The sequence below is a fragment of the Diadema antillarum genome, unplaced genomic scaffold, assembly GCF_040938485.1.
Source record: "Diadema antillarum isolate AM-2024a unplaced genomic scaffold, OU_Dant_1.0 seq00000248_RagTag, whole genome shotgun sequence".
NCBI classification, from domain to species: Eukaryota; Metazoa; Echinodermata; class Echinoidea; order Diadematoida; family Diadematidae; genus Diadema; species Diadema antillarum.
The window spans coordinates 2142411-2162247 of NW_027271292.1; the positions used below are offsets into that span (position 1 = coordinate 2142411).

Here is a 19837-nt window from a genome sequence, read left to right on the forward strand (position 1 = left end):
TCAGACTGTCTGTCTTTCTGTCTGTCTGTCTCTATCTATCTATCTATCTATCTATCTATCTATCTATCTATCTATCTATCTATCTATCTATCTATCTATCTATCTCTCAGAGCATTTTTTTAGTGAAAGAGCAAGACTGTGCGGTGCAGAAGAATTCATTTATCAGTCTTTTTTTTTTGGTTAATTTTCATAAAGGCACTAATTTGTAGCCGATCATTGCTTCACAATGATCTGAGAATAATTCATCAGGACTATTCTCATCATCAGAAATCACTTTGTAGATGATAATTCGCACGTATAAGAGCATCTCACACCCATGCTCTCACTACGTAAATGTTTTAAGAAAAATGGAGACGTTTTACAATACATCGTGAACGTCAGCGTAGTTGGAATGTTCGTCAGTCAACTAACAACAGAATTCTGTATTACTTTCGAACCTCGCAGTAGATTTCATGGTTAAGTGACCGTGATCGCCGTGGATTTTCTTTATAGTGTTAAAAAAAGAAATAATAGTTCCACAGCAATCTTAACAAACAAAACCTATTCTTGATTTTTAGCAAAAAAAGAAACAGAAAATAGATATTATCTTTTCGAGATTGATAGTAACGTACGGTCGTTGAGGGGATTAGAAATCAGCATCGGATATTTCTTTAGATTAACGACACAAGTAATATCAGTCACAAGAACAAAATAGCTACTTAAAGCTGCCACAAGACTACCAAATCATGATTTGGCCCTAACTTACACAATCATTATATTATCTCATGATTTTTCTGCGATCTTGTTCCTTTTGGTCCATCATGCTTATACAATGTTTATTTTACTATGGGATAAATAATGTGGTTCATTACAGCCTTGAAGGGGAATGAAACCCAAATGCACACGCATGGATTGAATGAATGCACTAAAGTTGTAGAATCAGGATCGGCAATCCGTTCAAAAGTTATACTTTTTTTGATATTTCGGTGTTGTCATCGATATGGATAAAAGGATTACAGGGATTTGTGATGTCACTGCATACGGCAGCACATGAAAAAAATGTAATGAAAATTCCACTTTCTCATTTTCAAAGCATAAGGAAAGAGCAACTGGCTTACGTCTTTGAGAAAGCAGGTGGAATAATATTACCCTCATATGTCGGTAAAAAGTGGAAGAAATATGTACTGTTCACTAAAAGATTGAATTTTGTAGAATTGCCTTTACTTACATCTTTTTTCTCCACTGTGACATCCCGAATTGTTGTAGTCTTCTTAACCACAGATGACGGTACCAAAACTTTACTTTTTCATAACTTTTGAACTGATTGTTCGGTTTTCTTCAAACTCCGCTGATTGAGGTATATCCCTCCTTGGTTCTACTAATCATTCTGCATTAACTCAAACCACATTAGTAAAATATTAGGGTAGCATTTCCCTTCCTCGGCATCATACACTGTATGCATGGTAGGCCAAACAGAAGGATGAAGGCAGGCTAAACTGAATCATAAAGATTCTCCATTCTCTATTTTACATAATCTATTGTCCATCGGCAATTCTCGTTTCAATTATCGACGGATATGTCCAACCAATAGCGTCTGTCGCCAGCAACTACTCGTCTGGACGTAGAGGGCGACAAGGTCACTGTGTAAAGTCCTCCGTTTCCGATGAGGAGACTCCGCGGGACGGAACAACTTTTCTGCTCAGGGACCCACCGTCGTTGTGCGACGATAGATCGATCGCCCAGTACTGCCAGCCACCGTGCGCATGTGAAGACGCAGAGTCGAGTAGTCTGCTTCGAATCTGTAGAACCAGGATTTGACTTACCTAGTCCAGGACTAAGTGAGACAGGAATACTAGCCTCGTTCTTCTTGTCTGCTTTAATTGGCATTCTACTTGTTCGGATAAGCCAAGAGAGGCGCTGTGAGAGAAAGATGACGAACATGTTCTGGTTTGCTCTCGTCGGGCTGTTTCTGCCCATGGTAAGTCGACATCATTTGGCTCTCTTTTCACCATCCATCTTCTTGAACCCCGATAAGGTGGTCCGTGTCTAAACATCTTTCCTGTCATAAGAATCAACAAATTGAAATAGTTTAAATCTTTGAAATACATAGTTTTACATATTGACCTAGTGTATTATGGTAATCAAGTAAGGAAACTTAACGATTTGTCCTTCGTGAATCTCTTCATCCCATCATTAAGGCAACAATGCTCCTAAATCTCGATATTGGCTCCTGAAATCAAGTTCAAGAGATAAATTGCAACGTTGTCCACGATGTACGCGCTCCCTTGTCATCCCGAGGAATCAAGATCAATCACTTTAATGATGTGCAGCAAGACGAAGAAAGAGTATTGTATATTCAAACCATGCAAAGAAAATATTATTCTATGATTTTGATTACGGAAACACCAAACATTTCGTTGTGCTTATTTGTATTGTTTTGTTTTATTGTGCTGTACTTTTTTATTGTTCATTGTGAACTTTCCTACGATTCGAAACGCATCGACTATTCAGTTAAAAATAGCTGAACCCGATGCCTCAAAATATAGAGAACGCCATAAGCGTTTCTCTCTTCTCACGCCATGCACTTGGTATATGCAATACTAATTTTGGTGACATAACCGATTATCGCCCGTCAAGTCCACGTTGAAGCATATCGGGTACTATATTCAGATCAACCCAGTAGGTTTCCAGGACATTTTGACAGACCGACATTCCTCCGAGACAGGAAACATGTGCGTTTCCCCAGCCACGAGAGGTAGGGGGCCTGCTAGAAACGGCACATATGGCATCACCTAGGCAGGGGGGCGTTGGTTTATATAGAATACAAAATGTATGAATATGATTACATGCGTAGTATATTCCTCCAGAATGCGTTGCGATGTTTAGCTTGCTTTCGAAAGCACTGTCTAAAGGTGTCAATGAACAATGCAATCATTCAGTATAACTGTTGATGTGTTGTTCCGCTCATCTGCATTCTTGTGGGGATACATCACATAAGATGACCCCCCCCCCCGGAAAAAAATCCTTTAAATAATGAAGATCGTCTAGTGTATCAGTGATTGGAGAATAGGTTTGGTATCAAAAGTTATGCCTTTATTTGAAACTGTTTATTGAAATCTCATGGAATATAATGCTCGTTGAAGCGTCAATCGCCAATAAGTTTTATGCGCGATATCATGTGGACATATTCTGCTGTCACCGATTGTGAAATTAGTCAGCTCAAGCCCCAAATAAGATTTCTCACTATTAGTGGAATATCATTTAATTCCTATCAACCAACTTCTATAAAGGAAGAGATCACGCAGCGCACACACAGACAACATAATCCTAGAAAAAGGCAAAGGCTGGCAGTTGTAGTACGGTACATAATGTTCTGTGTTGTATCATTTGCAGTATCATGAGCAAAGACATGTTTTATACATTTGTGAAATGATTATGGTAGTCATGATTCAGTTGAAAAAGATAATGTACCAGATTAGTACTCTCTCGAAAATCCCTTCCAAGCATTGTTTTTACTATAGTGTAATGGTGTAAAAAAAGATATGAACATTGGTGCACTGCGTAGATGGAGGTACATAACTGGAAAGGGCATTCACGCTATGTCACTTTAAAAAATGCTATGCCACGGGAATCACATCAACACAATCACCGTTGTCTATCAATGGAACACAGCCCACGGTAGTATGACCCTTCCCTCCTCCTCCTCCTCCTCCTCCTCCTCCATTCACCCTTCCCCCTCCCCCCCCCCCCCCGGGGAAAAAAAAAAACAACCCACACGCACATACATCGTGCTCACTCCTTATTACTGGTAATTGGTAAATCAGACCTTGGAAATGGAAAGGTTCGAAATCAAATTTCATTCCAAAAGTAGATCGGCGGACTGCAGAAGCGAGAACGTGACAAGTTATAAACTTGATAGTGATTGAATCTGTGTGAAAATAGCAAAAGACACGCACGACTGCAGTTCATTTAGACCTGCATTTGAGATGTCATGAGTGAATACACCTGATCAACGAAGGCTCTTTACTTTGACACGGATCTGCGATTTTTTCACACTATTCAGACATGGGTTGCTAGTACGGTATGCTATTCGTGCGTGTATCTTCATTTCGAGAAAGCGTTCAGTGAACAGATAGAAAGGGTAGTAATAGCTATAATAGGTGCAAGAGTAGACAATACTTGGCTACGACATGAGTGAGAGATGTCTTGTGAAAAGATATTGCAGTATATTGTCAAATAATGGTGGTAATAAGATCTTATCTTGACATTCTATATTCCATTAGCCCTGTAGCTTCACTACATTGGGTGGGGTTCGTTCTTGTAAACGCACTGTTGCATCACCGGCACACTACCAGTCGTCGAGAAAATAATGAAACACTGTCCAACTCGTTTGCTTGAATCAATAATCCAGGCCTGTCCTGATTTAATGATCGCTTCATCAAAACATTCCTTGAAGAATCACAACTGAACATAAATACACCAATGTGTATCACGACGTGAACTTAAGATTCGAACGTGGGATGAAGTGATGTGATGAAGTGTAGTGTCGTAGAGAAGTGTACTGAAAGTGTCTTGAAAGTGTCTCGTGGGTGAAGTGTCATGAAGATTTGAAGTGTCGGGGTGAAGTGGTTTACTGTAACAAAGGAATACATGTATAATACACTTTAATTACACTGTAAATGCTACTGCATATGGTACATAAGCGTCGTTATAGCTCACCTTGCGTATACTTGACTAATATTACTAATAAACAATAATTGATTATAGTACAGTAATCAATGAACATAAACATAACACTTGAACTGAATGATATTTACAATGTAATCGGACAAAGTCTTATAACTTCATCATTCTGAAGGGTTCACTTCATAACCTTCTACAAATCATTATATAAACTACCTGTCTAGGTAATGTGAACGGAGTGTTTATAATCTTTGCATACAGTCATAACAATGCATGGAATTATGTGTGTGTGTGAATCTCCTTCAGATAACTGATTTTGACATACAAATTGCTATAAAGCTTTACTACTACAACTGTACAACTGTACAACTGTACACACCTTTAATTATATAACAAATCATGATGACAACAAACATTTCTTCTTGTATCACAATTGAATTAGCACAACTATTGATATGTGGCTGAAATAACAAGTATTAAAACTTCTATCTCAACTTACCAACTGTTTGAGAACCCCAGTCAATTGTTGCCATACAGTCCCATACTGTATTTTGCAGCCTCCACTGCTTCGTTGGTTCTGACTGCCTTCTATCACCGATAGTTGCACAGTGAAGAAGTGTCAGAAGTTTCGCCTGTTTAAAACCAATTCTCCCTTTTCTCTATACAAATTATATCAAAAACCAGATTTCTAGAAGTGAAAGTACTTGAAACAGTGCCGACAGTGGTGCTAAGTGCACTGGGTCGGGCAGATTCCCCTTAGTGATCCGTCATCTTGACACGGTTAGTCCTCTTTTGACCTCTGTCATAACCCTTATGACCCACGTTTCTCTATGAATATATTTGATCTATATACATATCAGATCTCCTCTACTGACATCTCATTATTCTGAATGAGTGTAGGCATTATAAATCAAATACAGAGGAAAAATCACACTTCTGCCGCTACATAACCGGCCCCAATGAGCTAACTTCGTCCGGTTGCTCATTCTCATGAATACTAATTCTAGCGGCAAAGTTTACAATTACAATCAACTTGAATCAAATAGGCACAAACATATTGCCTAATGAATGTACCATGTTATGCACTGAAAATCAAACAACAAATGTAACAATCAAAAGCCTTCACTGAAAGCTACGTATCACGGCAGTCTCTGCTGTGACAATTGCAGAATCACATATTATTCTTATTACTCATTTGCTTCAAGCAGGCAGAGCTTCGAAATAGGACGTCGGTAGTGTTTTGCGCCGACTCTAACCTCCACTTGCCTGACTAGACCGTTTTTGTCGGGGTAGGTGGACACAACTTTGCCCATAGGCCAGTGTCCACGAGAGCTGCTGTCATCTGCCAACAGCACTAAGTCACCAATGGCGAAGTTCCTTTTGGGTTTTGCCCATCTTTGACGAACTTGTAGGAGCGGCAAGTATTCCTTTACCCATCGCTTCCAGAATTGATCTGCCAAGTGCTGGACCTGACGCCATCTCCTCCGATGGTAACTGTCCTCCTTCGAGAAAGCTCCTGGTGGTAGGGAGGGGTTCTGGCGCAACAGAAGCAGATGGTTTGGTGTAAGTGGCTCATCGTCGTTCGAGTCCATACTCAATTGGGTGAGTGGCCGGGCATTCAAGATGGCTTCAACCTCCGTCATCAACGTGGTGAGTGCCTCATCTGTTACCAACTGTTCTTTAAGGAGGCCTGCCAGGATTCTTCTCACAGCCCGTATGACCCTCTCCCAGACTCCCCCCATATGGCTGGCTCCTGGGGGGTTGAATTCCCATTCTATGCCCTTTTGTGTCAGAAACCTTCCGACCTTCTGGGAGTTTAATTGTGTGAGACTTTCTTTGAGCTCGCGATACCCGCTCTTGAAGTTGGTACCATTGTCACTGTGGATTTTCTTTGGACGTCCTCGCCTATTGATAAACCTCCTCAGAGCGTTTATAAATGAGTCCGTGTCCAATGAGTGGGCTACTTCGAGATGTACTGCTCTCGACGCCAAGCAGGTAAATATACATCCGTATCGCTTCACCTGGGTTCTTCCTCTCTTGACCTGAAACGGTCCAAAGAAATCCACTCCCGTATTGGTGAAAGGTGGGGCGTTCGGGGTCACTCTTTCTCGTGGTAGATCGGCCATAAACTGGTCTCCTCTTGGGGAGTTTCGCCTTTTGCATTTGAAGCAGTTCCCGATCACCTTACGTACCGTTGCTCCTCCGCGAAGTATCCAGAATTTCTCTCTCAAGGCTGTCCAAGTCATTCCCGCCCCTGAGTGGCCTACTTCCTCATGGAAATGTGAGACTAACAAGTTTGTCACATGATGATCGTGTGGTAATATCAGTGGATGCTTCACATCATCTGAGAGTGGAGCCTTTGCAAGTCTCCCTCCCACTCTCAACACCCCATCATGCACAATGGGATTCAGTTTTGCAAGACGACTTGACCGCTGGAGTTTGACAGAGTCTGCCTTGCTCCTGACTCTCATCTCCTCAGGGAAAGCATGCCTTTGAACGTGCTTGACAATTTCAAGCTCTGCAACTTCCAGCTCCTTCGCTGTGAGGTCGTGTCTCATCTGTCTTGCCAGTGGGTTTCCTGACACCCGCATTCTCAGATATTCCTTGTACCGCAGTATCCACGCTACGCCTCTCTTCAGGCCATTCCATGTGGAGTATCGTTCAGTGAGCTTCTGTACAGGATCAGCAGTTGTCAGGTTTACTAGACCCTTTTTGACTTCTGGGTCGTTGAGAACTTCTCCGCTTGCTGCCAGGTTATCGTTTTCACCCAAGTCAGTTGGAGGTTGTGGCCAGCATTCTTGGGGTTTCTGTAGGAATTCTGGACCGCATATCCATCTACAGTCACTTGTCATCTCTCTGGCTTGAAGTCCTCTTGATCCATCGTCAGCCGGATTTGACTTGGTGTCCACGTGACGCCATTCAGATGGGTCAGATACACTTTGGATCTTTGTGATACGATTCGCAACGAATGTGTGGAATCTTCTACTCTCATTGCGTATGTACTTCAAAACTGAAGTAGAGTCTGTCCAGTAAGTAGTGGTGGAAATCGGTAGCTTGAGTTCTGCTTTGACCACTTCCATCAATGAACATGCCAGTACTGCCGCCGACAATTCTAGTCGCGGTATTGTCATCGTCTTCAATGGACACAGTCTGGTCTTTCCCATGACGAAGGTGCACTTGATGCTTCCATCAGTAGACGTAGTGCGGAGATATACCGCTGCAGCATATCCACGCATAGATGCATCACAAAATGCATGAAGTTCGTACTGACTGACCTCCGACGTTGGTTTTAGACATCTGTCTATGGTGATGCGCTCCAGCTGGGGCAACTCTTCCAGCCACTGCTGCCATCGCATGCATTCAGAATCTCCTACTTCTTCATCCCATCCTAGACCTTTCGCACAGATGTCTTGCAGGAGGATCTTGGCTACCAAGATGAATGGTGCTGCAAATCCGAGTGGATCATACAGGGAGCTTGTGATCGAGAGGATTCCACGCCTGGTTGCTGGCTTGTCCTTAACAGACACTCTGAAGCCGAATTGATCGGTTCCAACATTCCACAGTACTCCTAGTGTGCGTTCAACAGGCATGTCATCGAGATGCAGATCTAGAATTGAGGTTGATCTTTCAGATACAGGGATAGTCTGGAGAACATCATGATCATTACTCACCCATTTGGTGAGTCGAAATCCTCCCTTCGAGAGCAACTCTCGCAGGTCGGCGCATAGTTTCACTGCTTCTTCCTTAGTGCCAACTGATGTCAAACAGTCATCGACATAGAAATTTTCTTGTACGGCCTTGACAGCAGCCTCATTTTCGTCTGTTTGGTTGTCTTCTGCTGTCTTGCGTAGGGCATAACCCGCACAACTGGGGGAGGAGGTGGCACCAAACAGGTGGACAAGCATCTTGTAGTGTTTCGGCTCCTTAGTGTAGTCTCCACCAGGCCACCACAAAAATCGAAGCGCTTCACAGTCTTCTGGCGTCACTCTTACCTGGTGAAACATGGCTTCTATGTCGGCGACTAAGGCTATCTTCTCTTGCCGGAACCTTGTCAGCACACCAACTAGGCTATTGGTGTAATCTGGTTCCTGCAAGAGTTGACTGTTGAGTGATATGCCCTTGTACTGCGCTGCGCAGTCGAATACCACCCGTGTTTTGTCTGGCTTTCTTGGATGAAGTACCGGATGGTGAGGCAAGTACCAAGTCTTATTGGTTCTATCGTTCCGCGAGTCTCCATCCTGTGGCTCTCCTTGGGCCGTCTTTTCCACTTCTTTGGCATAACCCTTATCCAAGTATCCCTCCATGGTAGCTGTGTACCTTTGGTGGAGCTGGGGATCCCTCTTTAATCTCCTTTTGAGATATTGCAGCCGTGCCTCTGCTTGTGTGAGGTTGTCTGGTAAGCATGGATTTTCATGCCTCCACGGAAGACCCAGCTGATAGTGGCCATCGACCTTGGTGATGGATTGGTCCATTTTAGATCTCGCTCGTTTGTCTTCGAGGGACTCTCCCACCTTGGCACCAAGTGTGGATCCCCCAAAGTCCATGTACCAAAATCGTTCCACCTGCTGCTGAAGTTGCTCATCTTTGTTGTGGACGAAATTCACCTTGAAGTCAGTTTTCCTCCTCGTATTGTTGGTAGGTCCGATCAAGGTCCAACCCAGTGGTGACCTTATGGCGTATGGATCTTTTCTTCCTCCGCGCCGTTCTTCCATGACCCAGAACGCTTCTGGGACGTCACCACCAATTAGCAGCATGACCTCATTATTTTCCATATTTGGGAGTTCTAGCCCCTTGAGATGTGGCCATCTCTCAACATCCTCGGCATGCGGCATGCTACTCTCCGATATTGGTAATTTTTTGACCGTCCAAACTGAGTCAAGTTGGATGATTTCAGTTTTCCCAATTCCAGTAACAGTCATGTCGACTTCGACACTCATTACTTTGTGATTCTGTTGGTTGATTGTTGTTAGCTCAAGCTCCTTTGCCGACCCTTTGAGTCCTAGCTCCTTGACCAGCCTCTCATCGCACAGGGTGACATCACTTCCCTGGTCAAGAAGCGCACAGGTGGTCACTTCTTTCCCATTTCCGCGTACCTTGACTGGGAGCACCCGAAGACACACTTTGCCTTGTTTTATTGTTGAAAGATTCGTACCCTGAGGTTGAGGGTTATTGTTGCTGGCGCCGGCCCCAGTTTGGTTACTGACACTGCTACTGTCCCGTTGAAAGTGAAGGAGGGTGTGATGTTTCATGCCACAGCCATCATTTTTACACCTTTGTGAAGACCTGCATTCACTCGCAATGTGAGACGGCTTCAGGCAGTTGTCACACAATCGTTTCCTCCTCACCTCTCGCAGCCTTTCCTTCGGCGTCTTGGCCAGGAAGTCCTTGCACTTGAACAGATCATGGTCCTGTGAACACAATGGGCATTTACGTCTAGGCCGCTCTGTGTTTTCTTTCGTTGGCTGGTTCTCTTCGCAGCCTTGAGTGGAGAAGGAAGTCAGTCTCTTAGTACCACTAGAAGACCTTCCACCTTTCTTTGCTTGACTAACGTCTCTCGTGGACTTACCTATGTTCTGGCCATAGACATTGCTTGCTACTTGTGAATGCTGTTCTATGAACTCCGTCATGTGAGAGAAATTGGGTTCCACACGTGATCGTAGCATTGTCTGAGCACGCTTTGCCCAGTCCACTTGCATGTGAACTGGGAGAATTTGCTGTATCTTCAACAGAGTTTCACTGCTGTTCAAGTTTGCCGCGTGACCCATTTGTGTCAAGGTTATTTCACACTTGCGCATTTGACGAGCAAGCTCCACGAGCTTGGCTCCATCGTTTGGCCGAATTTGGTGCCTATCCAGCACTTCTCTCATCAATGCATTCGTGATCACGTGTGGTTGCCCGTATTGCTCTGCCAGTATCTCCCTGGCTTTCATGTAACCCATGTGAGGGTCCATCAACACACAACACTCAATGCTCTCCTTAGCTTTACCTTCACAAAATTGCACAAGATACATCAATTTCATGCGATCATCGGAAATCTTACTTGCTACATTGATATCAAAGCTATTCATGAAATTCCAATATTGGATGGGATCGCCATTGAATGTTATCATATCTGGTTTCGGCATATTCATACTCAACATCAACATATTACACAATTGTGTTGTAGAAACAGTTTCACCTGGTTTCTTGCTATCGAGAGTCTTCTTGTACATCTCACTCTCGACACGAACATTTTCATGTACTACTTGATTGTTAGGTAATTGTACTTCTACGTTACCAAATTCTACGTCTCTCTCTGCAGCGATGTTAGCTGGCTTGCCTTCGTCTGCAATTTCTTGTGCCCAGAATTCAGCTTCCAGGTCGGCATTCTCCTTCTCATTAACAATGTCCATCTCAGCCATGCGTGCTTCCAGTTCTAGCCTTTCTCTATCTAGTTTCTGCCTTTCCCTTAGCTGTTCAAGCTTCTTCTGCATGAGCCTCTGCTTTGCCCTGGCCTCGCGGAGCTTCATACTGCTTGTTGTCGAACTCGCAGTGCGGATGGAACGAGCTGATTGGATCGACCTCACAGATCGGCGCCCATCGTCGTCGTCGTCTCCACCATTCTGCTGTTTCGTCACTTCCTCCATCCAGCCAGACAGCCGCTTCTGGAACTCCTCTTTATTAAGCCTGTACGACTCAAACTGCTGCATAGCGTCCTGTAATTCATCTCCACTAAGCAGAGCAATGTATTGATGGTACTTGTTCTCATAAAGAAGAAACATTCCTTTCAGCTGATCATATTTGTGTTGCACGGCATCCTGATTTTCATAATTCACAAAGAGCTGCTCCAACTCTTTATACCTCCTTGTGAGGTTTCCTAGGTGACCGATGCAAGACCGTTTCAGCGCTGTCACTTGCTCCATTGTTGTATCAACAGGGTCAGATTGTTCCATCTTAGTTGTAAGCGTTCAAAGCCAGTTGAAAACTTTAGTTCAAAGCACTTGTAAACTGAAATCCAAAATAGTTGTAAACTCAAATGTAGCTTCACTACATTGGGTGGGGTTCGTTCTTGTAAACGCACTGTTGCATCACCGGCACACTACCAGTCGTCGAGAAAATAATGAAACACTGTCCAACTCGTTTGCTTGAATCAATAATCCAGGCCTGTCCTGATTTAATGATCGCTTCATCAAAACATTCCTTGAAGAATCACAACTGAACATAAATACACCAATGTGTATCACGACGTGAACTTAAGATTCGAACGTGGGATGAAGTGATGTGATGAAGTGTAGTGTCGTAGAGAAGTGTACTGAAAGTGTCTTGAAAGTGTCTCGTGGGTGAAGTGTCATGAAGATTTGAAGTGTCGGGGTGAAGTGGTTTACTGTAACAAAGGAATACATGTATAATACACTTTAATTACACTGTAAATGCTACTGCATATGGTACATAAGCGTCGTTATAGCTCACCTTGCGTATACTTGACTAATATTACTAATAAACAATAATTGATTATAGTACAGTAATCAATGAACATAAACATAACACTTGAACTGAATGATATTTACAATGTAATCGGACAAAGTCTTATAACTTCATCATTCTGAAGGGTTCACTTCATAACCTTCTACAAATCATTATATAAACTACCTGTCTAGGTAATGTGAACGGAGTGTTTATAATCTTTGCATACAGTCATAACAATGCATGGAATTATGTGTGTGTGTGAATCTCCTTCAGATAACTGATTTTGACATACAAATTGCTATAAAGCTTTACTACTACAACTGTACAACTGTACAACTGTACACACCTTTAATTATATAACAAATCATGATGACAACAAACATTTCTTCTTGTATCACAATTGAATTAGCACAACTATTGATATGTGGCTGAAATAACAAGTATTAAAACTTCTATCTCAACTTACCAACTGTTTGAGAACCCCAGTCAATTGTTGCCATACAGTCCCATACTGTATTTTGCAGCCTCCACTGCTTCGTTGGTTCTGACTGCCTTCTATCACCGATAGTTGCACAGTGAAGAAGTGTCAGAAGTTTCGCCTGTTTAAAACCAATTCTCCCTTTTCTCTATACAAATTATATCAAAAACCAGATTTCTAGAAGTGAAAGTACTTGAAACAGTGCCGACAGTGGTGCTAAGTGCACTGGGTCGGGCAGATTCCCCTTAGTGATCCGTCATCTTGACACGGTTAGTCCTCTTTTGACCTCTGTCATAACCCTTATGACCCACGTTTCTCTATGAATATATTTGATCTATATACATATCAGATCTCCTCTACTGACATCTCATTATTCTGAATGAGTGTAGGCATTATAAATCAAATACAGAGGAAAAATCACACTTCTGCCGCTACAAGCCCTATATCGCCTAACATTTATCTTTACCTCTCTATAAGCACTTCACAACTTATGATGGTAACATGACATTTATATACATCTATGAAGTTAAAATGTGTACAATTAAAATCATAGACTGTGCGCATTAAAAGATACATCTTTAAAACGATGGCATACAGTTTAAATTGTGTAGAAACTATACTTCAAATTGTTCACAAGATGTGATGACCGTTGAGTTTACATTTCCTCTTATCATCGTCTGCAATACATTCCAAACAAACGTCTCGTCAATCTCATTTCGCGAACGGTCAGTGCTGTCTAAAGTTGCATGTCCCTTTACAAGCGCTTCGTCCGCCATACCGATGGCCGTGAAACGAACACGCCACGCGCTGACGGCATTCCACGAATGTTTGGCTCTCTGGGTGAGTGTGTTATATGGATGGTAACACTGCGACTGCATAAGGCTGGCTCGGACAGCGATTACAGAGGCAAGCTTTGGTCCGTACTGTATGGTATCATACTTATGAGCGTAGCAACGCAAGTACCATATAAAGGAGCCGGCTTTGTGTGAGTAAATAGGCACACAGCACCTTCATATTATGACAACTTTTCCCACGTTATGCGACAATTTGTAATTTGATACGCACAAACACACACAAACACAAATTCAACCTCAAACCATGCACAAACAAAGTACTAGGCCAGGTTGTTTGTCCTATCAGAATCATGATTATATGGCTGAGGATAATTCGTTATGGATATACATCTCGAAATGACTGGGCGAAAAAGTGGAAACTGCAAGTTGATTTAGACACAGCACTGAGAAAATGGGACTATAATTTATGATTGCCAAAAGCAGTGTCCAAGTGTTGGTTCATATCTTCGGCCAGTGTTTGTCTACATGAGATATGAAAATCGTTCATCCACTACCTCAGTCATCATCTAAAATGGAGAGTACGTTGTTATTTTTGTTTTTGTTTTGCTTTCTCTTCTTTGGCCCACGGTTGTCCACGAGTGGTCATTTGCTGATCTTCCGGCTTTCCTCCTCAAAACTTACGATTTCTATTCCCCACTGTCATGTGTAGCAAAATATATATTTGTTTATGATACGTGGGTGTCGTGAAATATAGATGTGACTAAAAGTTCGCTGTCATGACTTGCAACCATGAGGCAAGTGTGTTGAATACATACATAATACGTTCGAAAGAAAGAATGCACAAGTCAAACATTCTTCTGTAGTGATGTCACAGTGACGTGATTAAGACGTCTATTTAAGGTGCCCACAGGGCGTCACGTGACTCACCTTAAGTTGAAAGGTCATCAGATTTGTTGACATGTGTCTGATTTTGCTCAAAGTGTAGCCTATACTTGTTACTCGTGTGTATGTTCGGGGATTTGATATATAAGTGTATGTTTTTCTCCCTGTAGCAATTTTCTCTCAACCACTTTTTATGACACGCCAGTTTCCTTCCGCCATTCACCTCCAACACATCGTCTGCCCAAGACACCAACAATTCTTATCAACCACCGGTCATTATAACAGTACAGATATGTTGTTTGGATTTGCCTCCGCGCTTCTCGGCTCCTTTTCACCTTCTACAAACCAAAATAATTAATAGACAAAGATAAAGACAAACACGTAGCTACACAAAACAAACAAAACTATAAAACGTTTAACAACAATTTCATGTCAGGTGTCACAGAGTAAACGTTGTTACTCTTCAACATTTCCACCGTGACCTAACAAACGAGAAGAATAAATTGTGCAATACGTAGAAAAGAAATAGATAATTCTTTGATTTAGAAACTGTATAGAAGATATAAACCATGAGGTAGACATTAATTCTTGTGGTGTCAAAGGTCACAGACTGAAATCAGACGATCAACATAAACCCGGAATCTGGCAAAAACATCGTTAACCTACATAGTTCCCTTTGTATAAGCAGTCATTGCCTCAATCTGTGCATGTGACTGTCGTGTAAGTTACAAAGATCTTATTTCTTCGTTTTTTTCTCTCTTTTTCTCCTCATTCCTCTTCCCCTTTCTTCTCATTCTTCTTCTTCTTCTCCTCCTCCTGCTCCTCCTTCTCCTTCTTCAGCTTTTTCTTATTTTCTTTCTCCATCTCTTCTTCCTCCTTTTTTTTCTTTCTTTCTTTTTTGGGTGATCGTCTATCTCACCTTGTTTGATCTGATGCGACACGCTCCGTTCTCCCATCTAGCACTGCCTGGGAGTAGTGTTTTCACCCCCCAAAGAAAATGAACTAATGAAGATTAAACTTACATATACATGTTGCGGTCAATGAAAATATATGAATTTAAAAAGAAAATTGAATTTCCGAATCTATTCCTCTGTCTGTGTCGTGCGAGTCAGTAATGGATGATATTGGAGTGTGTGAAAGCTGAATCCCAGGGTACTCCCTTTGTTTGTTTATAAGGTGAACCATCGCATTTTGTCGACTTCCCATGCCTGAAATTTAGCTTCGTCACTTAAACTGTTTACTCAGTGGCATTGTGCATGGTATAAAAATATCTGGGTGAGATTCAGCATTCAAACCGCTGGGTACTATTACACTTTGTAGTCAGTTCTTGCACTGAGAGCCCTGCCCTAAGTCTGGCTGCATGGTCACACTAAAAAGCAACGAAAGAATCTTTACAAAATCGGTGCTTTCCAGGGCATTGATGCTTTTCACCCCTAGGCTGAGATATCTGAGAGGGCAGATTTTTTGAACAGTTTTCGAACTTTGCATCGCAGACACAAAACTTTTTAGTCAAAAGCAGGCCTGATAATACGTCAAATAGGCTTCCGTATAAAAAAGAAAGAAAGAAAAAAAAAGATGACTGTGTGTTGATAACTTTGATGGGTATCATTCTTCAGAGCTAGCCGAATCCTTCAAAAGTTTGTCTGTTTCCTTTTTCGCTGTCTTTTTGTTAACTCGGAACTGAAAAAACAAATTCAATTGCCTCGCTACAATCAGATCACTTGCTCGAGTTGGATTTCTGAACAAGAGAAAACCAAGTATGCTAGAGTTACCTTCTTTTCATGGATGTCAATTGTATAGTATTTTGAGAGTCTATTTATACTTCCTTTTTTTTAACCGCCAAGCCAAGCACACAGGAAGCAGAATGGACATTATTCTTTTATTGCAAATGTTGCATATATCGAGAATGATGTACCAATGAAGGAGGTATTTACCTCCTTAGATGCACCAAACTTTCTTATCCTGTATACATTCCTCCTTTTTCTTCGCGATCGGCCCAACCGATGCTCTGAGATTTCGCTTTCGTTAAAGTGTCAGTTTGGCGGCCACATTTCCGATCTCCTTCCGAGCTTGCTATTCGAATAATCTATATTTCAGTCATTTTCACCAACAAATAATACGAATAAACACTAAAAAGATCTTCTTCAAGGATAGAAACATTCCTATGACACCCTGTATCCTAGATTCACTTAATGATAGTTATCTGCTCTCGAGGCTAGTGATTTCATGTGTTTTGTTTTGTATCAATTATTTTTGGCTGTGGACTAGCTGAGAAGAATACCTGTTTCACAAAGGTGATAGTAATTTCCTTTTGTCTGAGTCTACATCCAGTTGATATCTTTGTCGTCTGGTACATATCAGCGTCAATAAATAAACATTGTCATTTTGGAGGGGGTTGTCCAGATTGCTTGATGCAACCCAGTGCCCACACACTCTCACACACATCCATTATAATCACGTTCTATGGTAAAGAGAGTAGCGTGTGACTCCCAATCGTAATATGTTGGGTCATAAGGCCGCCATCAAGCCTACTCCTCGGGGTGAAGACAATACCCCATCCGTTGGGATTGCAGCAGCAGACCCAGTTAGAACTTGATCGCCGTTGGGTTAAACCACCGTTGGTATACCGACTCACCATAATAATCAACAATCCGAATGAATAAAAATTACCTTAGTATGGAGATAACCAGAATTTACTTTTTCCATCCTTTCCATCTGTCCCGTCGAGGACGGTTTGATTTTGCTACAACACACATTTCCCATGCACCTGACCGAGTATACTCGGGACTCGTCTTCAACGAGTTATCCCTGTGATTATATCTCTGGGTTCTACTTATTCTAGTTACTTATAACATTCACTAGATTTAGCTGTCGGACAGAGTAGTTATCATCGGGAAGGTTCGTTAATTCGAAAATGAAATAAGTTTCGTGATTCCAAAAGTTCTTTAGTACGAAATTGAAATAAGGTTCGTTATTCCGAAAATGAAAAGAAGGTGCGTACTAACGAACCTTCGGAATTACGGACTTCATTTCGTTTTTGGATTAACTAACCTCCGGAATGACGAACCTCTTTTTTTCCCCATTTTTGGATTAACGAACCTTCGGAGTAACGAACCTTTGGAATAATGAACCTCATTTCATTTTCGGATTAACGAACCTTCGGAGTAACGAACCTTTGGAATAATGAGCATCATTTCATTTTCGGAGAATCGAACCTTCGGAATCACGAACTGTAACCGTTAGACAGTTCGGCATTTTGAGAATATTGCTTCGATTGAGATGGTGAGCCCCATAGATTAAGATGTATAATAATGCCTGTGATGGCAGTGATAGCTAGTGACAACAACAACAACAACAACAACAACACCAACAAAAATCACATCGATCGACACAATGATGTCAGGACTAATATATTTTTGTTTCTACTAATGCCTTTACGAGATGACGTAGAAGCAGACGATAAGAAAAACAAGTCCAAAGGGAGATCTTATTGATATTGCCAGGGGCCCTAAGACTGCCTAAAAAAGAACCCTTTATCACTGAACCCTTTCCGTGCGGCTTTCCACAAGCCGTTTGAGCAGACCCTATCACATTACTGTAGACAAAACATAAATGTATTTCGCGTGCATATTTTATCTTATTCCCTTCGCTACGTCACTGAAATACATGCTCCGTTCTCTTTCTGCCTAGGTGGCACTTTAAGTTCGCGAGAGAGGAGGAAACCACGGAGCGAAAGTTGCATTCGTGCTGAGATCAGTCTCAGGGGTGAAAAACGAGAATGACTGGGGTGGTGGTATCTAGGATAAAGTTTGGTGGCATCGTTGGTATCAATTCATGGAGATAGTTTCTTAAAGTCTAGTTGATGTATTACCATCAAATCAAAACACCCAGAAAATGCACCAAATAATACATTGTATTCATCAAATATTTCAATGTGGTTCGATTTCTACTTTTGCGCTTTACCATGTGTGCTTACAACACTTTATTGCCGTTTTGAGAATTACCATTACGTTGTCATTAAAATCGGATCATAGTATTTGAGGAGAGCATAAAAGAAAATAGTTTGCATGCATGGTCTTTCTCGATATCGTTAACAGCCGACATTAGATAAATTTTATATACTCCTTTTACAAGAAGTACACTCCGAGAAAGTGGCTCTCTCTCTCTTGTTAAGAATCAGTATCATTTGTGACTATCGTCCATTTGAAATACCAAACAGATTAATATGAACTAAATTGATTGATTATGTAATGAAAATAATGCCAGTGATGATAATACAGAAGTTGAAAGAAAGGAGTTATCGTTGTGAGATGTGAGTCCCGGAGATGTATCCATGAAGGCAAATGTCCTACTTGAATTAAAATAGCTTTCCGCCCTACACTCAAGTACTGTTGTAGGTCCTTTAAACGGAGGGAGGAGAGGGAACGTCCCGCTCACTGAAATTGGCATCCTCGTTGGCTGGTTCCTGCTTGGTTCCTGTCTCGGGAGAGGAAAGCGAGAGTGGTGGATGCGGAGATCGTCTAGACGATGAATTGAGGTCTGGGAAACACGGAGAGACAGGCAGATAGATAAAACTTAGACCAGAATGATAGAGAGTTCGTTAGGTGGCGAGATGCACACAGCATCACGTCTTACGTGCTGATGATAACCAGGCATGCCAGGAGAAAAGATCATTCTTTGGAATTTTAGTATAAAGTCGTTCTTCTTATCTCACCATCAATGACACGAATGATCCTCTGTTTAGACACAAACAAGGGTTTAGAATCATCCCTTCTTTTACTGGCTACATCACACTGGAGACCCAAAAGGGGCAAGACATGTAGGGCAGGGCTTGCATTATGCATTGAGGCTCCTCCTACACAAATACCACTTCGTGTGAAAGTTGAACACTTGGAATGCCCAATTCTAACCTCTATACTAAAACGGAAGATAACAAAAGCAACTGTGCGGGGGACAAAACGACAAATCTCCGTCTCTAGAATTTCCGGCAAAAGTTGTAAATGTACAAGATTTATCAAAGTGTCTACAAAGTCCCCAAAACGGGATCACAATCAGTAAAACTATAGCAGAACCAAAGCTGCAGCTAGAGTTCAAGCTGAAAAACCAACAACAACAAATGAGATAATGTAATAAGAACCATGTTTCATTAAATATTGGTAAACCTATATAACATTGACACACAAATGCTTTATCATTTTGATTTGAGATAATACTGATTTTATTTTGTCAATTACTATAGAAAAATTAAGCCCTCGGCGTTTGCCCAAGATCACAATCTATTATGAGGTCACTTCATGCCACTCAGAAGTTTAATTCTTTTCTTTTATTTCTTATTTGATCACTGGAACATAAAGGAAAATAATCCGTTATGTTAATTTTTATGGGATGTCGTTCACTCGTGGCCAGAGTAATAATGACACATTCCATGATTTGAGTTATGATAAGCCCGAAGGATGATTGGAGCATCCGGGGCATACGCCCAAACATTTTCCCACCGTGGTCATGTATTTGTGTCTTGGTTTTATACTTTTGTTTTATTAGGGCAACTAATAACGCCCGCCCTCTGTTCTTCCTC

General features: G+C 41.7%; 1 protein-coding gene across 1 annotated transcript in view; it reads left to right on the plus strand.

The window, feature by feature from the left end:
* Window positions 1-1744: 1744 nt before the first annotated feature.
* The window catches only part of LOC139729658 (SPARC-like), a 35721-nt gene continuing 17628 nt past the window's right edge, over window positions 1745-19837 (plus strand). The window contains exon 1 of the mRNA XM_071640585.1: window positions 1745-1957. Within this exon, the coding sequence (XP_071496686.1) occupies window positions 1910-1957 (48 nt within the window). The 5' untranslated portion in view covers window positions 1745-1909. The remainder of the gene's footprint in view (window positions 1958-19837) is intronic.